Here is a 23,243-nt window from a genome sequence, read left to right as displayed (position 1 = left end):
TATTCATGAGTTCTTTTGATTAGGGTATTATTTTTAAAATGTGTTTCTATTCAGAAGAGGACCATGTAGGTGATTCAAATATTTAGTTACTGCCTATGGCTTGGGAGCTCCAAAATGTTAAATATTACCACTTTTTAAAATGAACAACCTCTGCTGTATGGTTTTATGGTGATAACTTGTATGACTCTAGGAGAGGTTAATTACACAACTGAATGAAAATAAACTAGTTATACTTAGTCATGGTTAGCTGTTTGGGTGGGGCAAAGAAGGCTAACATTAATCCTGAAGTTACCTTTGAAAAGTGTGGTTAACTTTAGAGGCTTTGAACTTTATTAACCTTTTAAATATTAAACTTTTGAAATGTTGGTAAAGATGACGTTGAATAAAATTAAGTATTGATAGTTTTTAGTCATTTTAGATATGTATGATAATAAAGATTTGTTTTGGGTAAAGAATGGAAAAAGCCCTCCAAGTATGGAGAAAGGTAATGGATATTCTACATAAAACTGCTTTTGAAATTTTGAAATTGTAAAATTATTTTACAAAGTCTAAAATTATTTCCAGTTTCTCAGTGAAAGGGGAAGTATGTTATTCTTAAAAGTTTGGAGATACATAAGAAATCTGATTCTAGATATGAGTACTTTGAAACTAGAAATTTTGCTTCCCATGAAAATTCTATCGTATGTTGTATTTGATAATAATTGCTAACACAATAAACATTCACTAAATATAGTACTAAAATATAGTAGCGTAGGTAGAAAGTATGCTTACTTGTTTAAATTTTATAATTTAACCTGTGCTTCTGAAGATTTGGCAATGGAAAGGAAGAAGTTTACCAACTATTAATACATTCACATCTAAAAACCGATGCTTTTCATCTCAGATTATCTTCTGGTACTTATTTTGTTGGAGAGACATAGTTTACATATAAAAGCTATATGTTATTCTAAACTGATACAGAAAAATTTATATATAATATTAGCAAACTACCATTTGGGATTCTGCCAAATTAAAAAGTTTAAGAATGTTACTTACTTACTTTTGCAGCTTTCCATACAGTATCTGTTTTTCCTTCTGTTTTTAACTTCAGAGGAGCTATTTGTGTTTTATCTTTACTTTTCTCTTAATTTTGTGCTGTGGGCTTTAAAAAGTAAATATTTCTTACTGTGAGTCCCCTTCCCTTTGTTCTGCCATTGGAGGTGACATACGTGCTCAAGTTCTTTGTTGGTTGCCTTTGACTAATGCTTTGCAGCAGCGCCGGGCTCAGCTCCTGGTTCCCAGTATGGCACAATGACCAGGCAGATTTCCCGACACAACTCGACCACCTCCTCGACATCTTCTGGTGGATACAGACGAGCTCCCTCTGTGACTGCTCAGTTTTCTGCTCAGCCTCATGTTAATGGAGGTCCACTTTATTCTCAGAATTCAAGTAAGCTTGTGCTTTTGCAGGCATACAACAGTGGAGTTCCTTTTGAACAAAAGTATTTGAAGCTGATTTTCTTGCCAGTGATAGACAACAATTGAAACCAGGCTATTTCATGTTTATTTTTGCTTTAGGAAGTTGGTCCTTGAATTGTGCTATTTTAAGAATAATTGCTTATCATTTTCTCTCAAAAAATTCAGACTTAGTATATTTATGTACTAAAATTTAATTTTTATTACTATAAATAGAACTAGAAGAAAAAATACTGAAATTAGTTAAGCTGAATTTATTTTTATTGGCATGTTTGAGACCATTCAATAGCACTGAAAGTAAGAACATTGAAAAATTGTTCTTTAATATAATGAAATTGCTGGCTATCACTTTTAAGCTTGTTAACCTGTACTGAAATGAGTTCTGAACCATTGAAAACATTTGTGATGCCTGCTTATTCTGTTTCTAATCACTGTAACAGTTGGGGTGGGGACTTTCTTCTGATTTCTTTCTCTTCACATCAAATTGCACATCTCAACACTAACTGCAATTTAAAGGCTTAAAGATATTTAAAGATTAGAAAATAGTTTTGGCATCTAAAGACAGGAAGTATGAATTGCTTAGGATAATCATTAATTTCAGTTTCATATTAAACTCACATTGAAAATCATTAATTTCGTTTCATATTAAAATGCCTAATTCAAAAAAAAAAATCTGAAATGAGCCTGTTGTCCAGTATTTATTATTGGCTTGAAGAGGTGAATACTGGGCATAGACTGGAACACACTTTCCCATGTGGCTTTTGTAACTGCTTTCTAGAGCTGCATGTTATATTAGTAAAAAACACTGAATACTCCTTGTTTACCTAGGAAGGTGGTTTTAAGTTTATTTATAATGCATATTCTGAACATGTATTTTAAAGCAGAGCTAGAGGAAAGTTCTCTTACTTGTTCCCAGTGTAAATTTTAGAGTTAAAGATTGTGTTATAGCAAGAAACTTCTAAGAATTGAAAAACACTTTAGCAGAAATGTCAAAATTCACAGATAATCCTCAAGTTTATACAGTCCTTTTCCAGACTAAAATTTTCTTCCAGGCTACCAAGAAATTTTGCCAGCTAGAATTTTATCTCACATTTTCCTTGATTTCCGTTTGGTAATGAAAGGTAGCTAGAGTCTTAATATTCCCTGGATTATTGGATTATTAGCCTCAGTAGTTTCATGATCTTTAAAATTTTTTTTTATAATATGTTGTGTTTTTAGATCCCATCTTTATGTTCTTTTTTTTCTTTTCCTCACTTAGACATTTAGTTCATTCTGCAAATAGAATTTTTGGTGACACTTCACCTAATATATGTTTGTGCAGTTTTATTTTAACAGTGCTTGGTGGGTTACTTATTCTTAAATAAGACATTTTCGTTACTGAATGACTATATCTTTTTGAAACTATAAAGGAAATTTGGACTCGAATTTAAAAAATATTATGTCGAATTTAAAAAATAAATTATGTGTCAAAATAATTTTCCTTCAGTCTAGTTACTGTTGGTGTTGTAGTAATTGCAGTAGTAGTAGCGGTTGTTATAGTATTATTGGTACGTATATACGTATATTGGTAAAATGTTTTTTACCAACGTATATTGGTAAAATGTTTTTAGTGTTTTGATGTGCATATTTCCCCTTCTGTCCCAAGTGTGGCGATAATGACTAGTATCTTCCTAACATAGCTTTTCTTTTTCTCTACATACTAACCAGCATGCCTAGTTACTAAGGGTTGTTTCTAAACAATTTTTTTAGGTTTGTGGGAGGGTTTTTGTTTTTTAAATCAGAACTGTAATATTTTACTTCTTAAGCCTTCTATATACAAAGTATCAAAATCAATGAGGACCAATATCCTAGTGAATTGATGTCAATTTTAGCCGTACAATGAATATTAATGAACTTACATTGCTTTGTTATTGTTGCTTTGAATACCTAACCTCTTTCAAATTTTTATGCTTACCAACAAAATTCTACGTTGTGTTAACTGAAACAACCCTTTGGTTACATGATCCTTGGGAATGAATAAATTGTTTTTCTCTGTCAATTTAGTGTCACATTTTGGTGACTGCCAGTAAATTGCATTTTGCAGTTCAGTCCTGTTGACTTTTCTGAGCAATCTTTGGCAATTACTGCCTAGTTAAAATGAGACAAAGTGGTAAACTTCTGAATGTTTACTTCTAGTTTGTTACAGTTTTTAATATATTTGCTGCCCACGTGAACATTTGATATCAATTTCCTACAAATCATGCCCTCTCCAGAAAACAGTTGGAATGATTACAGCTACTCAGTGATTTATTAGAAAGTACTTTAATGCAAATAATTGTATATTTTCACCTGTTGTGAGATCAGGTTCCCTATATAGGCTCAGAACAGTGATAAAATGAAGAAGGCCACTTTGAAATACTTATCCTATGAAACTCAATGAACAGTTAACATGGTATGTAGAGCACTGTTATTCCCTGGTAAATTTAGGAGTGATATCTTTGAAAATAAAATTGTCAGCTTAGAAAATAATAATGGCCTTGTTTTACAAATAAGGGTTTTTCCTGGAGAACTATGTACAAATTTAGATACATAATAACTGGTTTTTAAAGGAAACCTGTGATTAATGTATTTATTTACATATGGAAGAAACCGCTATTCCATAACGTACTTATTTGGGTTCTCATTTACAGCATTACCTTAAAGCTAGACATACATACCTGTTAGGTTACAGAGATAGGCAAAGACAGTATCCTGGAATTATTCCAGACAGTATTCCAGACAGTATCCTGGAAACCTCCATCTGTATTTGCTGTTACTCATTTTTTTAAAGTCTTTCCTTAGAATTTGAAAATTCGTTGCATGAAAATGAATGTGATGGTAAATTTAAGTCCTTCCCCAAACAGTTTAATATTAGGATTAAATCAAATGTATTTTTTTTTTAAACATAAAATTTAACCAGTGGGCTATAAACACAGTTCAGGTTTGCTGGTGGGAAGTGAACGTGAAGGTTCTGCAGGTTTTTGTTTTGTTTTTTGTTTGTTTTGTTTCATTTGCAAACTGTTCTTTGCATACTTATGTTTGTGGTCCTTGTAACTGACTTCTGCTTTTTGTTTGTTTCCTTTTCTTTCCTTTATCTGTTTTACTCCCCCATACTGTATTGTTGCTACCAGTTTCTGTTGCTCCACCCCCTCCCCCTATGCCTCAGTTGACTCCACAGATACCTCTCACAGGCTTCGTGGCCAGGGTGCAGGAAAACAGTAAGTTTGGAAAAACTGAGCTGTCAAAGAGTAGAGGCTGTCTCCTTATAGCATGCATGGCTGATGAGTCATCATTTCCTTTTATTGAGACGCTAATCTTACCTTGAAAATAGGTGCAGATACGTTTTTAAAACTGAAGAGCACGGTCTTCAGTTTTTTCTCTTGTATGCATGATTACTGACCCATATAAATTTCAAAACTTCAACTTTCTTATGTATTTACATGATCTAAAACTTGAAATCTGATCTTTGCAGATTCTTAAGGAAAGTGTAATCAAACAAAAATTCAAATTGTATGGAAACTGCCAGCTTCCAATAGCTATTAGGGGAATTAGCAAACATTTTTTTATTGTGTTGCCAACAAATTCATATATAGACAATTATAGTATGAGATTAAATTTATTACGCATTTGGGGCAGTTCCCCCCCCCCCCCCGCTTTAGTTACATAAAAATTTTAGAGAAAGCTTTGTATTATCAGATTTTTATACATAAATAATTTTGAATCTATATAACAATTTGTTGTTAGCTTGAGAATGAATCTGCAAGAATAACTAATTTACATCCAAGTTATCCATCTAGGAGTGATAATCAGTGTTGAGCCCTCTTCATGATCTGGCCATATGCAGGCCCGTGTCAATTTTTAGGTCTTTTCTCAGGAAGGTCAGGTTTACAATTTTTGGAAATTCTTTAGGATACATGAATTTAATTAGGATAGAGTAGTTTATATTGCTGCCTGATTACTTTGAGGTTCCAGAAGATATATAATCCTAACTACACGATCAGAGTGCATGTTGACAAAATGAAAAAAACCACTGTTACTGAATTATACTATGCCGAAATAGCTGTTGAGATTAAGATGGTAAACTGGTCTAGTAGTGATTTACTTCACTTGGGAATCATCACCATGCAAATAAATTTTAGAATGATTTGAACAAATATGTAGCCCACATGACTGATCACCTCATCTTCCAGGAAAATACATTGTGGCAAATGCCATTGTTCAGCCTTTGCTGAGCCTGTTGTGTAATCTCCATATTTTCCTCCCTTCCTCTAGTCAAATAATTGTTTACTCAGTGTTATGTGCTAGACTCTGGGAAGAGTTCAAATTTCGACCTTTAAGAAACATATAGGATTGAATGGGCTTTTCATAAAACATTGTGGTTCCAAAATGTTGAAATTTCTGAGTGTAAACCACCCTTATTCTTAACAGTTGTTTGAAAACTTCCATATGTTTAAACTTAAGTGAATCTTATTTTTAAATTTTTTTTTTTTCCAACATTTATTTATTTTTGGGACAGAGAGAGACAGAGCATGAACGGGGGAGGGGCAGAGAGAGAGGGAGACACAGAATCGGAAGCAGGCTCCAAGCCATCAGCCCAGAGCCTGACGCGGGGCTCGAACTCACGGACCGCGAGATCGTGACCTGGCTGAAGCCGGACGCTTAACCGACTGCGCCACCCAGGCGCCCCAAGTGAATCTTATTTTTAAAAAGAAGGGAATGAGGATAAATTGCTGGTCCTTAATGCTATAAGAGTTTAAAAACTTGAGCTGCCTTACAGCCAAAATTAGGAGGAAATATTTTAAAATAGCCATAATAAACATCCATTTAATGGAGCCAAAACATATTGACTAGCATTTTTGGTAATTCTTTTTTATAGAAATTCAGTATTAATGTACATAATTCTAGGTATGCATTTTTTTTCCCTAAGGAGGACCATGGTACTTAACTATTTTATTTTAGTTCCTTTTCCCAAACTTATGAACTGGAATCAGTATTTTCCTTGGGCTGCAGAATGCCCAACTTTGTTTGGCATCTGTTTTCTTTGAAAGCATGTAAGGAGAATTATGAACTTTGTGTCAATATCTTACATGTTTTATGGAGTACAGATTTTCTGTGTTCTTTTAAATATGAAGTTTCCTGTGACACTAAAAATTGGTGATAATGAATGCATGTGATAGTCAACCTGTTAAATGTGTTTCAGTTTAAGACATAAGCCCCTAAAAAAGTCAGCAGTGTCTTTACATCTGTATATGATTAACATCAGGAAGCATTTTTGAACTAATTATGCATGGTGCTAGACAAAGTATTATGCATAGAGAATTAGATTGACCAGACTTCTGCCCCTGTGTATATATAATTTGGAGATAAGCCAGTGTAGATTCACAGAGTTTAGATATGAAGACAATGGAGTGAAAACATTAAACTAGTAAGTTATATATAAGTCAAGAGTAAATGCAATTTAGGGACAGCAAATGTGTAATTTACACAGTAAGCAAAATTAAGGATATGAGCTATGGCTCTTTGATGTTAGGATGGGTTCATACCCATTTTCTTCTCCTCTCAATAATATTAGAAAGCTTTGTGTAGAAAGTAAGGGCAAAAATAAAAGGGAATCAAGCATTTGGTGGAAAAATAAATTATAGACCTGTTAGATAGCTATCAGAATGAGCATCACTGCACAGGATGTGTTTTCTAGTTAAGTCTTTCTTGTACCATCAGGATAAAATAAAAATCACAGAATTGAAGAGGTTATGGAAGTAGGGCTTTTATCCACAGATGTTTTAAATTTGGGTCTCTTTGTTACCTTCTCAGCACGTTATTCCAAATAGGGTAGAAAAAACTTTAAAATCTGTATTAACAAGTAGATTATGACTGCTTTCTTTGATCACATAAATGGCCCCAGATATTGGCATTCGAGTTAGTATTTTAGTATTCTGTATTTCTCCTCTGCAGATATTATATAATTCTTATGTCAATTTGTGTCAAAGAATTTTTGTCTTTAGCTTTCAAAGAAATTTATGGATCAGAAATTTGAATTAAGAATTAGTTGTGTGTTTTGGCTTTGAACTCTTGGGAGCATTGTTACCTGGAATCATCATAGTTCAGAGAGCCTAGTTCTAGCCTGATACTTCCTCATCTCACTGTTGACACCCTTGATTATTTAAGTAACACACACATGTACCACACCCATCTACAGCTTGAGGTATGAGTCGTTTTTATTGTTTTGCACGATATAAGTTCATTTTTGTTTGTTTGTTTGTTTTTAATTATATCTTCCCGTAATACTTTATTAAAAAAATATTGTGGATGTATTCTGAGACAATTGGAACATTAGGATCTAGTCTTTCCCTCACCCCATGCTTAAGTTTTACCAGCAATAATGCAAGAATCTTAGCTCCTTTCTGCATTTAAAAAGTTGATTCTGAATACAAACATTTTTGAAAATACTCAACAAAATTTTGTATTAGCTTGGAATTATTTAATTTCTAATTTAATTTTCTCTTGTAAGTAATAGAAAACCTACACATAGAAGCAGACCTGGTACCACAAACCTTTTTCTCGATTAAAACAGACAAAAATAAATATCCCACCCACTGGAGGCTTATTTCTGGGGAACTAAAAGATAACTAAAAGCCAAATCAGGGACCTGAATGTGCACAGTGAATGGTTATCAAACCATATATGAAATGGTATTCCTAACATTTACAGTAGCCCGAATGGGAAATGTGACATATGGCTTATTTACAAGGAGGTAGGCTAACTAAAGGGTAATGTTTGTTCCGATTTCAGTGTTGGGAGTAAGGAAACTTTTTTACTCCTATAATTTTTATAAAAAGAGACATTGTTTCCTAACCTCCTGCATTCATTGATTTGTAGCACTTCCTAATACCTTTATTTTTAACTCATTTTATTATTGTTCATATTATTATTAAGAGTAGTAGAAGCTCTAACACACCAAGCTTTTATTTCTAATCACTGCATGTCTTATTATAGTGCATGCTGTATACAAATTAGAGCTTTCTTAAATTCTTCTTTTAACTTAAGAGTTTTCATTTACTCTAATTTCTGATTCAAATTAATTATCTGAATTCTTTCAGTTGCTGATAGTCCAACCCCACCACCGCCACCTCCCCCAGATGACATTCCTATGTTTGATGACTCTCCACCTCCGCCACCACCCCCCCCAGTGGATTATGAGGATGAAGAGGCTGCAGTAGTTCAGTATAATGATCCATATGCAGATGGGGATCCTGCTTGGGCCCCCAAGAATTATATTGAGAAAGGTAAGGTACAGTCATCACTGAATTCAGGTGAAGGAAAATAACCTAATTATAGAATTTTTAGAGCTATAAAGAACATCTGATAGTCTGGTGTTTGCAGCCCTGTGAATAAGCATTTTTGAGAGAGAGAGAGAGAGAACCCGGGGGAGGGGAGAGAGTGGGGGAGACAGCAGATCTAAAATTGGCTCCATGCTGACAGCAGAGAGCCTGACATGGGGCTCAAACCCACGAACCTGCAGATCATGACCTGAGCCAGAAGTCAGGCACTTAACCAGCTGAGCCACCCGGGCACCCCAACCCTTTGAATAGCCTTATCCAGCTAAGATAATTTAGTCAAACCTTATTTTCTATACATTTCCATTGTAAAGGGATGGTCTTTATTTTTCAAATTAAAAGTGTATTATGTTAGATGTGCTTTTTCAAATGACGTAGGCTGGAGATGAACTTGCCCGTTTGCATTTTACAGATGAAACCAGTAAGGCACAAAATAGCAGTTAAATGACTTACTAAAGATACAGAATTAGTAAAGATTTAAAGCAAAATTTCTACTCTTACAATTAAAAGGGAAACCTTTAGAGTTCTGAAAAATGTTTACAATGTGGCTAATCAGTTTGATTGCCTTTGAAATATATTCCCTTCCATTGGCTTTACTCGATTAAATGCCTTTAAGCATTTAAGTAGCTCTATAGCTCTTGAGACCTGCAGCATTCTCTTGTGCCCAAGTTTTGAATACATGGCTAAAAGGGAATTTGCTGTATTCCTTTTATATGTACGTGTGTGTATTTAAATTTTTTTAGTTGATACAAAGTTACATTAGTTTCAGGTTTACAGCACAGTGATTCAGCATCTCTGTAGGTTATACTATGCTCACTACAAGTGTAGCTACCATCTGTCTCTGTGCTGTATGTACCTTTCTAAATATTTTTAAACAGGTACTCTACACACTGTTCAGGAAATCTCGAATATTCTACTTTATGTTTAGATTCTCTTGTACCTTCAAATAGAGATATGTTATGGTTATTATGAAGGTGATAAATAGTCTTGAATTGTGTACCTGTAGTTCCTGGCTTGGAAAAGCAAATTTAACTTTAAATTGGGACTACTATCGAACTAATAAAAAGTTGATAAATTTGAAATATTATGGTTAATATTAATATTAATAATATTAATATATTTGGCAATAGAGCAGAATTTAAAAAATGTCTTTGCAAATTAAAATAATGGTCTTATATTAGTGGTCATCACACATGTTCTGTAAAACACCATATAATAAATACATATTTTTAAAGTTTATGTATATATTTTGAAAGGGGGAGGGAGAATCCTAAGCAGGCTCCACACTGCCAGTGCAGAGCCTGATGCAGGGCTTGAACTCAAAAGCTATGAGATCATGACCTGACCTGAGCCAAAATCAAGAGTTGGATGCTGCTTAACTGACTGAACCACCAGGTGCCCCCAAAATAATTTTAACTTAAAAAAAAAAAAACTGGAGGTATAATTACGCAACAGCATTCTGTTAGTTTCAGGTATACAATGTAATGACTTGATATTTGTCTTGCAAATGAAATATTTTTAAGTTTGCCAACTCTAGTCTGTTTTGTTACAACTAGTAAGCCCCACTGTTGTAGCACAAAAGCAGCCATAGATGCTACATAGTGAGTGGATATGTCTGTCCATGTTCCAATAAAACTTTATTTATTTTTTTATGTTTTATTTATTTTTGAGAGAGGGTGGTTGGGGAGAGGAAGAGTTGGGGGGAGGGGAGTTGGGGGGAAGGTGGGGGGGCGGGCAGAGGATCCGAGGTGGGCTCTGTGCTGACAGCAGTGAGCCCAGTGTGGGGCTCAAACTTTCGAACTGTGAGATCATGACCTGAGCCAAAGTCAGATGCTTAACTGACTGAGCCACCCAGGTGCCCCCAATGAAACTTTATTTACAGAAAAGGTAGTGGCTTGGATTTGGCCATGAGCCATTGTTTGCTGACGCATAGTCTAAATCAGAGAGTTGAGATTTAGTAGGATTGTATTTAAAGCCTTTTTTTTTTTTTAAGTTTATAATTTTGAGACAGCACACACATGAGCAGAGAAGGGACAGAGAGAGAGGGAGAGAGAATCCTAAGCAGGCTTCATGCTGTCAGCATGGACCCCGATGTGGGGCTCAGTCCCATGAACCACGAGGTCATGACCTGAGCCGAAATCAAGAGTTGGGTGCTTAACCGACTGAGCCACCCAGGCACCCCTCTATTTAAAGTCTTTTTAAATAGTTACTTTTATAATCACAAGATGAATAAGGCCTGGTTTAATAGGATTTTAGTTGAATGTATTGATAGTATGTTATGACTGTTTAGAATCTAAAAGCCAAATTCTTAGGGTACATTAGCTGAACTTTAACCTACTGTGTGCCATTCTTATCATATCCATTTATATTATACTAGCATTATGTTCAGTTTTGAGTATCACACTTTAAGATCCTGCAGACAGGAATGCCTTCAAGAGGAGAATATTCAGGAGGCAGAATATCTGGGAAGTGTACCTATAATGTGAAACAGTTGAAAGCAGTATTTCTAAGTTGAGGAAAGGGTGGCAGACGAACTAGATAGCTGTCTTCAAATTTTTGTCATGTAGGATTAGAGTATTAGACTTTGAGTTTCAAAAAAATCTGACAGTACATACCGAAGAAGGGGGAGTTTAGCTATTTATATGAATCAGATTCTGGACATTGAATTTTCATGATTAAATTCTTAATAGTAAGCCTTATTATATGAGAGTATATGCATTGGAAGGAGGGGAGGTTGGCTGTGATCAGGACTGATTTACAAAAGGACTTGGAAAATAGAAACAATTAATTTGATTCAGTACTCTTACCAGCTGTTTGTCTAAGTGGAACTAAAAATTCTGAATAACTTTGAGGATATGAGGCTTTTGTCACGATCAGTTCAAAAGTCATCTACACTACACAACCTAACCCATTTTTACTCTCAGTACAGAGAAATTAGTGTTACCAAAGCTAATAAATAATAAATAATTGACACATTAGTAAGTATTACGTTGGCTATTTAAAATATTACAGTGTTTTCCTTACTAATGGTTTTCTAGTAATCACTCATTTTCTTGAGTGGTTATTTAGCCAAAAACAATACCAGGATAATAATTTATTCTGTATGTTGGATAGGTTGGTGAGCTTGTAATCACAGTACTGATCTGCTGCAGGATTAAAATGGAGACAAATGGACTTGTTGAGTTTACTTAATACAGTTTTGTAAAGGGAAAAAAAAGGTTGCCTGTTTTAATTTAGTAAATGGTGCTATGGATCAGTGCTTCAGGTCTGTTCTTTATTATAATTCACTAATTCAGAATAATTATGAGGAGAAGCTATCTTTCTTAGGGGAAAAGTGAGTTCCAGAATATCTTAAGTATCTTAAGAACTGTTTTAAGAAAAAGATAACATGAGGTAATCAATGAAAATATGACATACCATTTCACATACACTAGAAAATTGCATGTAACTTCAGAACTATCAGGCTATAAAGGCAGAATGAAGGAACAATAAAATTCATAAACCAGTTGTTTGGAAAACTTGTGATTTTTTTGGTGACTGTCCTTTCCATAGTACTGTTAAAAAGGAAATGAATATTTGAACTTAAAATAATCAAATACCACAGAATTGCAAACAGTTCTCAAAGTCTTTTTTTAAATTTTTTTTATTTTTTAACGTTTATTCATTTTTGAGAGAGTGCAAGTGGGGGAGGGGCAGAGAGAGAGGGAGACACAGAATCTGAAGCAGGCTCCAGGCTCTGGGCGTCAGCACAGAGCCCCATGTGGGACTCGAACCCATAGACCGCGAGATTGTGACCTGAGCTGAAGTCGGCCGCTTAACTGAGTGAGCCACCCAGGCGCCCCTACAGTTCTCTAAGTCTTAATTAATGGGTCTTTTCTCACCTATTTACCACTTAAACAACAACAACAAAAAAACCCCCATCCTGTTGGGGCACCTGGGTGGCTCAGTTGATTAAGCGTCTGACTTCGGCCCAAGTCATGATCTCGTGGTTTGTGGGTTTGAACCCCACATTGGGCTCTGCTGACAGCTCAGAGCCTGGAGCCTGCTTCAGGTTCTGTCTCCCTCTCACTCTACCCCCGCTCATACTCAGTCTCTGAAAAATAAATAAACTTAAAAAAAAAAAAATGTTAAAAACCCTGTTGACCTTTAAAATGTGTAAGTTGTTTTTTCTTTCTTTTTTTTTAAATCTAGGGCTAGCCCCGTAAATTACATGTATATTTTCTGTGGATGAGTAGGATGAGATTTACCTCCCAGGAGATGTGTATTTTCAAATTAGATAGCTTGGGTTGTTACCTGATTTGCTGATTGACTCTGTAGCTTTGCCCAGTACTTTGGGGAAATGTTGCTTTGCGGTGGCTGGCACTTAGTAGATATTTTACAAATGAAACATCCAATACTAAAATAGGAAGATCTTTCCTGGATGGATTGGTTGAAACTATTGATTTCAAATTGTCAGTTTTATCCTAAGACCAAGCCAGTGATTTAGGCACTGACTTACCTGTTATTAATGTAAGAATTCACAATTTTCATACAAATGGTTGGTTTTTGCTGTACTATAGATTTAATTGGCATTACATTTTAAAATTCAGTTAATGCTGGAAATGGTGCACTTATACTTACATGGTATTTCAACTCTTTTTTCCATAGTTGTGGCAATATATGATTATACGAAAGACAAGGATGATGAGCTATCATTTATGGAGGGTGCAATCATTTATGTAATAAAGAAGAATGACGATGGCTGGTATGAAGGAGTCTGCAATCGAGTGACTGGTCTGTTCCCTGGGAACTATGTTGAATCAATCATGCACTATGCTGATTAAATTTTTTGCTTTTAAAGTAGGTTCTTATTATTCAGTCATACTGTGGGACTATTATGGTTAACAGAATTGTCTTAAAATGTTTTCAAACGTGCCCATATTTTCAGGACATGCTGTTTTATTGGTATAATTGAATGTCTACCTGTAAGCATAAGTCTTTGAGGCAGTTTGTGTATTGCTAAACAGCAATTAATACAGGAGGCTGTCCATACCTGATTATGCTTATGTACTTACACAGTTAACTTTATGACCAGCCTAAGTATTCTGGGGGTGTGGGGTAGAATATTTAACAAATCATGATTCAGACTGTACCATTACATGTTTCCGTGCAGCATGGTTACTAACGCTATGTCAGACTAATATTAAAATCAGAAAACTTCAATCCTGGTGCTGGTCATACTTTTTGTTTAGACTTTCTCATTCTTGAAATATATTTGTTTAAAGCATGCATACAAATTTATGTATTGAAATATACTTAAAAAATCCAAGATGCTTCCAATTTGTGTAATATTTACTTGGAGTACTTGTACTTAGGTCTCTTGAAATGAATTGAGTCTCTAAGGTCTCCATGTGAAACAAAACAAAGGGTTATCTGTAATGTTGTAATTTGTACCTAAGTTTTTTAATGAGTGAATTTGCATTATAAATTTTTTCCATTCATAAATAAGTGAACCAAAGGTTTTTGTCCTTTCCTTCACTGGTTTGCTTTTAAAATGAATAAATAAATAAAGTATACTGATTTATTGCAGAATTATGGTTCTATTTTCTCAATATAGTAACTGAAAAAAAAAAAAATACTAGCCTTATCTCAACCTGTCCCAACGGCAGTGATGGATTTTTGCAGATTTAAAATCTGAGATGGGTATTTACAAGTCAATCTACTGAATTCCTTTTCTAACGTAATTTTTTCAAAGCTAAGAAAATGTGTCAAAGTGTGCACATTCTGTTAAGTCAAATTCTTAGGGACTGCTCTTATGTCCTTGTTTTCCAGTGGGCTGTTGTATAGTGGTTCAATAAAAGGAAACTGTAAGTCTCTTTTACGTATTGTTTTTGTAGAAGTGGGTGCAATGGACTTTTCAATAGGCACTATTAATCCATTACCTGGCACTAGCAACATAAAACGGTTTTAAAAGGAAAATAATTCAAAAAACGGTGGATCATGTATTAATCAGTGAACAGGGATCTATACCTGACCAACAGATTTATATTGTCTTTTGAAATAACTGAAATGCAACACATGCACTTTGTGTGTCTCCTCTTAATTTAAGGGAAGGTTGGCGGGATGTTTTTTCTTATCTTGTGTGTAATTCTGTATTGCCTAGGATATTAAAGTAGAGCACTCAAGTGTGGGTTTCTGTGTATTGAGGCTTTGTTTGGATTTCAAATTGCAGTTATGTACTGGGCGTTACAGACTTGTAACAGCATAGTAAATGGTAAGACTAGTGCAAAACATTTATTTCTGAAAATTAAAGGCCATTATTGCTACCAAATCAATGTGACTGTTGTATATGCATTTGCCTTTGTTAATTTTAAACATGATTTCAGTATCATTAGTGATCAGCTAGCCACCTTTTTCATTTTTTCAAGTGGAATGTTCTCTTAATTTTGTATATAACCTGTTGTCTAAATTTTATGTACAGTCTTTTATAATAAACCATTCTCATATGAATTTTGGATACTGTTAAAATCTTAACTAATGTGGATTGAGATGTAGACTTCACAACTTTGTGACCTTGACTCCCATGGTGAAACAAGATAAACCATTTGAATTTTAACATTGATTATTTATTTGTGTAATGGCTTTACATGTGGATCTTAACAGTGTAAACAATACCACATATAACCATCAAGATACCTCTATTAGGATTTACAGGACTAGAGTGACAGATTCAGATGGTTTAATTACATTTAAAAAGTTTTCTGAAAAACTTTGCCAATAAAAAAATTGCCCATCAATAAGGTTGAAATGATTTTCTTTAAATGATTTTTGGTTATCTGCACGTGAAGCAAGGTATATTTCATAAAATTCCTTAGGCACAGTCTGGTAAAATAGCTGCCAGAAATAACAAAGAGTTGTCACTTATCCCTCGTGAGGACAATTTCTGAAAGCTGTATGAGGGCGTCTCTTTCAGGGGACGGTCGAAGTTTACTGATCTCTCTCACTGCTTCGTGGCAGTACCGCTGGGCGAGGTAGGTTGTCTGTTGCACACCGTCACTCTGCGGGGGCGGGTACAGAACAAGAGAACAGATGTATCACTCACTGGATCAGCTCAGAATTCCCTGCTATAGTAGAGAATTAAGATGTACTTTTGAGATCAGGTTGATCAACAGCCAAACTATGTTTCAAGTGTCCTCCAACTCCTCGGTTCAGCTGCTTTAGGCACTTTTCTCAGAATGAGGCTAACAAAGCAGCGAACTCATCTCAAATAGCCATCGCCTTTCCCTAGTTTTTAAGTATTAGTTTTTAAAAAGTTCTACATGTATACAGTATCAATTTTTAAGTGAAAAGAATCTAAAGTTAAAACACAATATATAACAAAAGTACCGAGCCCTTATGATGAAAATCAATACTTTCCTCCCTCCAAAGGCACAGTCATCTGTTGGTTTTGAGGTCTTAATTAGCAACTTTAGTTACTAGCTATTGCCTTCCTGCTGAGGAGGAGGATTTAGCCCACCCACCCTAGGCCTCTTATTTTGATAATTCTACTGCCATCTTTTCTTAATGACTTTTGTCATCATGTAGCATCAACTTTTCACTTTATCTCCAGGATATCCTATCCTATCAAGTGCTCCTATTCTTTATACATTTACACTATAGAGATTTGCATTCTCCTCTCTAACCATGTTTTTATGTTGGTTCTAAAAGCTGAACACTAATAAAATACTATTTCCGTAATGTAAAAATACATTTACTGCAGAATCAAGTCATGTACTATAATTTCATCTCCCTCTCCATGGTTCCAAGCTCACAAGGCCCCTATTCAGAATAGAATATTAGTAATATTGGTCTGAAAGGTTCTGATTTTCTGTACTTTACCAACTGACACAAAACAGGACACGTTTCAGTTTGCCCTGCCTTAGTGTACAGGAGCCCACTTATGAATGTAAATGCTTCCTTTTCTTCCTCTTTGGGAAAAAACTCCTGATCCCCAATCTTTCCACTGCCTTCATCATTCTGTTCATTGTTTAGACAGACTGCCTTAGCTCTAACAGACAGTTGTCTTCATCAAACTGTAGTTCATTCCACTGGTTTGAGTGCCTGCATCTTTCTCTTTCCTGATGTTTCCATGTTGTTCCTGAAATACATCCAGAGATAACTCAGAGAATGGGTACTGAAAGTCAACCTTATAGTTTTTTAAAGTTTATTTTGAAAAAGAAAGGAAATACACGAGTGAGGGAGGGTAAGAGAGAGAGAGAGAGAGAGAGAGAGAGAGAGAATCCCAAGCAGGCTCTGCGCGGACATCATGGAGCTGGATGCAGGGCTCAAACCCATGAACTGTGATTATGACCTGAGCCAAAGTCGGACGCTTACCCGAATGAGCTACCCAGGCGCCTCAACTTTACAGTTTTTGAGTGATGACTTCCGCCTTCACATTTAATGGATGGTTTGGATATAAAACTCTTGTTTTGAAATGTTTCCTCATCAGGGTGCCTGAGTGGCTCAGTTGGTCAAGTGTCTGACTCAGTCTAGGTTCAGGTCATGATCTTGTGGTTTGTGAGTTTGAGCCCCTCGTTGGGCTTTGTGCTGCCAGTGCAGAGCCTGTTTGGGATCCCCTCTCTCCCTCTCCTGCTCATGCTTGCTCTCGCTCAAAAATAAAAACCTTAAAAAAAAAAGTTTCTTTGTCATTTGGAAGGCCTTGCTTTCTGCCTTTTATCATCTAGTGGTTTTGCAATACACTGAGCCAGTTTTGGTCTCTTCTCCTTTTGTAGGGGCCACTCTTTTCTTTGATTTTGTTTTTTTTTCTCTTCCTGAAATATGTTACCTCATTGATCCTCTAAAAGCTCATTTTCTTCCCTTGCTGTTTACATTTTTGAAGATCTGCTCAATTTCACGTTCTAACCCTTCTTTGGAGTTTTTCACAATCAAACTTTCTTAGAGCTTTTTTTTTAATTTTATTTATTTATTTATTTATTTTTTTAATATCCTGTTCTTGTTTTATGGATACAGTATTTTTCAACCCCCCCCTACTGCTATTTTTCTCTGTTTCTGTCCATCTTGGTCTCAGCAAGCATTACTCAACTATTTAGTAATCCTACCAAGTAAGTCCTACTTGTCCATCTTTCATGAAGAAATAGGGACTAGGAGCTCGGGGTGAAAGGAGTTAGAATTCAGGTCTTTGGAGAATTTGTTAAGTGAACATTCTTGTACTTTTCTAAATGCATTTCTGCCTGGGCTCGTTGGAACTTCATGGTTTTGCTAAGAGCAACAATTCATTTTCCCTCTTCAGTCCCACTTTTCACTTCAGTGGTTGGTGGTACTATGCTGACACCAGAACCTCTCCCAGGCACATCGACTTCTTTATTAGCTAAAGCCCCTTCTCACACTAAGTTTTTTAGCAGTACTGCCAAACTACCCTCCATAAAGGTGGTAGCAAATTATGATGCTTAACAGTTTAGAGAGTTAAGAGAAATCTATCCTTGAGAGGGGCCTTGCTTTTTGGAAATCTTAAAAGTTATTATTTGGAAGTCTTTCAAGTACTGCACTAATCACAGATCTCAGACCACACACTGGCTCACTAAAAATTGCTTGCTCTGTCTCATTCATTGATCTGTTGGCCCCAAATGACTCTGGATTTGGAATTTGGAAATAGGTCATTCTCAAAATACAGTTATCGAAACTAAGTATGTAAAAAGATCTGGCTTCTACAGAAAAGTTGAGGATATGTGGCACTAGATGTGAAATAAGCTCACAGACCCTGAAGGTTAAACAGTCTGCCTGTGTAGGTTTTCTGTTTTTTTTTTTTTTTAAGTTACCATTGATCACAGTTCTAAGAGGGACGAGGAGAGACCATGCCGGGTAGGCAACTGCAAGAGCCCGACAACCTGGCTGTGGCCAAGAGCTTACACCAGGAGGCACAGCTGGGCGACAGGGAAAACAGCAGTGCTACCAGTGGATTTGGGGAAGGCTGGTTTCAAACTAGTGAAATCCTAATATCCAAGCCTTACCCAACGCCAATTAAATTAGTCTTCAGAAAGACTTCTAGAAGGAAAAAGAATTATACAAGTTTCTCCCTCTGTTTTTGCCAAATCAACAACTGAACACACTTGGTTTTGCATCTAAAATTTGTTACATTATTTGGCTAAAGAACTTTGCCATGTTGTAAAATAATCTTACCTGTAATACGTATTGTTGAGCTCTGTCCACATCTCCTGGTAAACTGAACCGTCTCATTATCATAGCATTCATTTCTGGGAACTAATCATAAAGAAAGAAAATCTATTTACTGCTCTTGTGAGAATCAAATGTTCTACCACTTAAGTTTGTAACAATAGGAAAAAACAAAAAGGTGGTTACATGTTTAGATGATGTTGGATGGGGGGGGGGGGGCAGTAAATTGTAGCAATTAAAGCAGCAGAGCTAAGAGAGACACCCATTTCCAAGCCCAGGGACTGGCTGATGCTCAGGAGAGGCAGCTGTTGATGTTTGTTCATTCTGGGGTTCTTTCTATTCTATCCTTGGGCCCAACACTGAGTAAAAGAGAGTGAGGGAACAAAGTACATCCCTAACATCTCCTTATTGGCTGCTCTTCTGGTCCTCAAACTTTAGATTGAACCATAATCATCAGAGGCCTGTTGGACCACTCCCTCAAAGTTTGCCACTCAATAGGGTTGGGACCCAGGCACGCGTTTCTAACAGGTTCCAGATGATGTGGGTTTTGCTGGTCTCTGCTAACATTTTGAAAAACACTCGCTTAGGATGAGGCTGGGAATTAGGCATTCTACTTTTAGTGCTAAACTGAGTGACACTGAAAGCTACTGAAGGATCTGAGCAGAACCCTGCCTTAGCAGCTCGAGTGGAACAGAGCAACGGATGCTCAACGTTGACTGCGCCCTGGAGTCACGTGGGAAGTTTATGGCTGCTTGGATCTGCTCCCAAAGACTGTGATTGTATTGGGTGGGGGTCTGTCCTGGGCATCAGGATTTGAAAAGTTCGCCAGGTGTTTTTAACGTGCAGCCAAGGTTGAGAACCACTGAGTTACAGGAGACAGGTAGAGACAGGTTGCTGTAGTTGATTACAAAGAAGACCAAAGTTAAACTGTGGCACTAAGAGAAAAAAAGAAAATGCATACATTGAAGATAAAAATCTATATTCTGTGTTACTTAGCAATAATTCAGAAGAATTACCACCATTAACAAAATCAGGAAGTTAGGGCTCTGAGTCACTGCATTTTCTAGATGGGAAGCTCTAGTTCTGGTGCCGACATAGCTGAGTGGGCTTCAACCTGTGTGTCCTGGCCTCCTCCTCAGTGTCCCGAGGGAGTTCAACTATGGGAGCTAAAATCCATTAGCTCTAACAGCTTCTGGTTCCATGAAATAAGAGGGAAGATATATTTAGTTTTGGACACATCAGTGCTTACAGCAGTTGCCAGTTTTTCCCTGGCAGTGAGCCTGAAGTTGTTGTCCTGTAACCACCACCACGGTATTAGTAATCCTAGAAGAAAAAATAGGGCACACATAGAAAATCCTCAACCGGATGATGACAGGAAGAATTAAGAATGTTCCTTTCAGAGTCAAGTATGTGTCAGAACAAAGTTCTAAACACGTAGAGGTTGCTCACATGCTTAGAAAATGTAAAGGCCAGCAACTAGTTAGCACTTAAATGAAAACCAGTAATTTGTTTTAGTTAGTGACCTTTTAAAAGAATAAATTTTACACGAAACAAAATCAGGAAAGCTCAAATCAGTCAATTTTAGTGGTAAAAAGCAAAATTAAATAGGCATTTGTCTTAATACCACACTCTAAAACTGATTTCTGGAAGGCTATGCCCCCAAAGCTGATAATGATATTGTCCTGGGCATCTGGTAAATTACCTTGTTTATGGTATATGAGCTTTTCCTGCAACACCAACAAATATGGTAAAATGTGCTGCTTGGGTGGCTTCTCTGATTCCTTTTACTATAAAAAACATCGAGAAAGCAAAGTTTGAAGAAAATATTTGCATGGAGTGTGACTACATCCTTCCTTTAAACAAGTAGTGTGTACAATTTTAACATGCAAATACCAAACTCTTCCCTAGGCACTGCCCTGTCCCCTTACTGTGTAGGTGGAGAAATGAGAAACCTAACAGGAACCACAGTTGCCTGCTTGCAGATTTAGTGATCAATAAGAAAATTTTTGTTTGTCCAGGCTGTTTTAAGGGGAAAACTTTTTAAGAGTATGACAACTCCTATTCCGTGAAATATGTCCATACACCAAACTACGAAGGTGATCGATAAATGTAGTGAGCTTGCTCAGACGAAACCTGTCTAACTCTTAAGGGACGAGCTAATCACAACACCAACAGAAGCCTGTGCAGCTGGTGCAGGGGCTGGGGATGGTGACAGCAGTTGGAAGTACAGCTACAGGCTGACATTTAGGTCTGGTGACTTATCAAATAAGGGAAACCGAAGAAAGGAAAAGAGCTTTATTTGAGAACTAATGTAATCTCTCTCTCTCTCTCTCTCTCTCTCACACACACACCACCACCACCACCACCACCACCACCACCACCACCACAAACCACTTCCATTTTGTTTCTGAAGATCTCAAAATCCAACTTCTATACTTTTTAGAGATTCAACATGATGTTTTTGTTCTTACAGAAAATACGTATACACGTATACATGGAAGGACACTGTCATCATGGGGACCTCTCAGAAATGCCGAAACTTTCCTTAAATCCCCTGTACCAAGGTTATCAAGAAACCTTCAGGAGATGTCAAAAATAGTGAATTCCAGAGAGAGGGAGTTTCTACTAAGTTGCTGGGTCCAACAAATTCCAATTACAAGACAACCCGCTGTGTGAAGTTAAAAAGGAAAAATGGCTTCCCAAGCTTGTTTGTCTTGGTGGAGACTCAGTGTTCGCAAATGGAAAAATGCAAGGGCTAATTAATTGGCAAACAAAATTCCCCTACCTGTGGAAAAGATTACAAACATCTCACAACAAGTCCACTAAATGGGTTAGGTTAACGACAAATCATGGAAGCCGACACAGAAGCTCTTCGTTGAGCATCGCCAGTGCAGAGAACGCCAGTTACCTGCTCTGCGGGAAGCCCCACAGGGGATCGGACAAGCTCCGCAGGCGCCAGCTTGCATCAGCATCAGCACTGGCACTGGTAATACATTGGGTAGTGATAGGAACACTGGTCTGAGAGGAGTTGGCGTCTAATTGTCTGCTGTGCCATTTACCAGATGTTTAATTTTGGCCAAGTTTGCACATCACTTTCTTATTTGTAGAATGGGCATAATACCTACCACAAAGAGGAGTTGTGAGATTAGAGGTAACGTATGAAAGAATCCTTTGCAGACCACAAAAACAATGCATTTTCATTAAATGAAGATACTGCACAGTCTTCTGTTATTTTGGAACTTGTTTTACCCTAAATCACTTTGAGCCCCATAAATATCTGACACATTTCTGGCCAAGAACCCCTTTTTTGCTGATATAATCTGTAGTGGAGACTAAACCTGATATTTTCTTTTAAAACGACAATGCTTTTTTGTACTAACTTTTGCTGATAAGCCACAGGACAGAAACAGCTGATCTACTTAGGAAGCAGGTTCTTTCCAGAGTCACTTCCCTCTTGGCCTCACTCTGTGTTCCCCTTTCTAGGCGGCCATGTGCCTTTTAACTCCCTTTCCTTACTGCCTTGTGGGCAGATGGGAACAGCACTGTCTGGTGAGGGTGAATGGGTACCTCGTGACGCTGCATTTCCCAGTGAGACACCGGTAGCACTGTGGTTAAGGACGCGGTAAGCTTCTGTGTATTCCTTTTCCTTGCCCCCGCCCCCCTTTTTTAAACAAGTATTTTAAAATCTCTTATGTATTACTGACCACATATAGGTTGGGGTGATACAGGAATGATCCATTTTTTCCCCAACTTTGTCCCAGTGTATCTGAAAGGAGAACAATTCACAACTCCTTTGTGTAGAAGAAAGTTAATTAGTTTCTGTTGAAATAGGTTCATAGTGAAACAATCAGAAGAGGCATCCATTCTCCATCCATCATCTTAAAAGGTTCCGCGGAGTCAACTGTTAGTGTCCTGGGGCTCATGACAATTATTTGTCATTGTTAAGATTTCTAAAAGTACGGCACACCAAGCTTTTTAGTAGACTACAAGCTTCTTTAGGAAAAGGCTTGTTCCTTAGTCATCTTGATAACCTCAGGGCCTCACTGAAAGAATCCTCACTGAGCTGGCAGTCTCCATTCCCTCCATTCCTCCTGTTCCTGACTCAACATTTACTAACCAGCATCTGAATAGACTAACGTTTGGAGTCTGTACAGACAGCAGCCAGTGACTGATCTTTCTGGCCTCAGGCATGCCTTTACGTTTGCAGGGTTTATGAATCCTCCGTTTTGTGGGTTAATAGTAAAAAAGAAAATGTTCCTTGCTCATGCTTTAATGTATACAAGAGGA

At 36.7% G+C, this 23,243-nt stretch overlaps 2 protein-coding genes across 16 annotated transcripts in view; one reads left to right on the top strand and one right to left on the bottom strand.

The window, feature by feature from the left end:
- Positions 1 to 15,296, top strand: part of ABI1 (abl interactor 1) — a 129,692-nt gene extending 114,396 nt beyond the window's left edge. For 3 of the 12 annotated variants that reach the window (XM_047864827.1, XM_047864818.1, XM_047864816.1), the window contains 4 exons: positions 1,253 to 1,429; positions 4,605 to 4,691; positions 8,571 to 8,756; positions 13,455 to 15,296. In XM_047864827.1, coding sequence (XP_047720783.1) covers positions 1,253 to 1,429; positions 4,605 to 4,691; positions 8,571 to 8,756; positions 13,455 to 13,630 — 626 coding nt within the window. In that variant the 3' untranslated portion in view covers positions 13,631 to 15,296. The remainder of the gene's footprint in view (positions 1 to 1,252; positions 1,430 to 4,604; positions 4,692 to 8,570; positions 8,757 to 13,454) is intronic. The other 9 variants (XM_047864828.1, XM_047864822.1, XM_047864820.1 and 6 more) reach the window with 4 other exon arrangements.
- Positions 15,297 to 15,390: 94 nt separating this feature from the next.
- Positions 15,391 to 23,243, bottom strand: part of PDSS1 (decaprenyl diphosphate synthase subunit 1) — a 42,722-nt gene continuing 34,869 nt past the window's right edge. For 2 of the 4 annotated variants that reach the window (XM_047864829.1, XM_047864831.1), the window contains 2 exons: positions 18,963 to 19,043; positions 15,391 to 15,844 (listed from right to left, as the gene is read on the bottom strand). In XM_047864829.1, the coding sequence (XP_047720785.1) occupies positions 15,704 to 15,844; positions 18,963 to 19,043 (222 nt within the window). In that variant the 3' untranslated portion in view covers positions 15,391 to 15,703. Of the gene's footprint in view, positions 15,845 to 18,962; positions 19,044 to 21,350; positions 22,078 to 23,243 lie in introns of those variants that run through there. The other 2 variants (XR_007153683.1, XM_047864830.1) reach the window with 2 other exon arrangements.

Source organism: Prionailurus viverrinus, chromosome B4 (genome assembly GCF_022837055.1).
Source record: "Prionailurus viverrinus isolate Anna chromosome B4, UM_Priviv_1.0, whole genome shotgun sequence".
NCBI classification, from domain to species: Eukaryota; Metazoa; Chordata; class Mammalia; order Carnivora; family Felidae; genus Prionailurus; species Prionailurus viverrinus.
The sequence above is the reverse complement of the archived record's forward strand: the minus strand, read 5'-3'. Positions and strand labels throughout refer to the sequence as shown.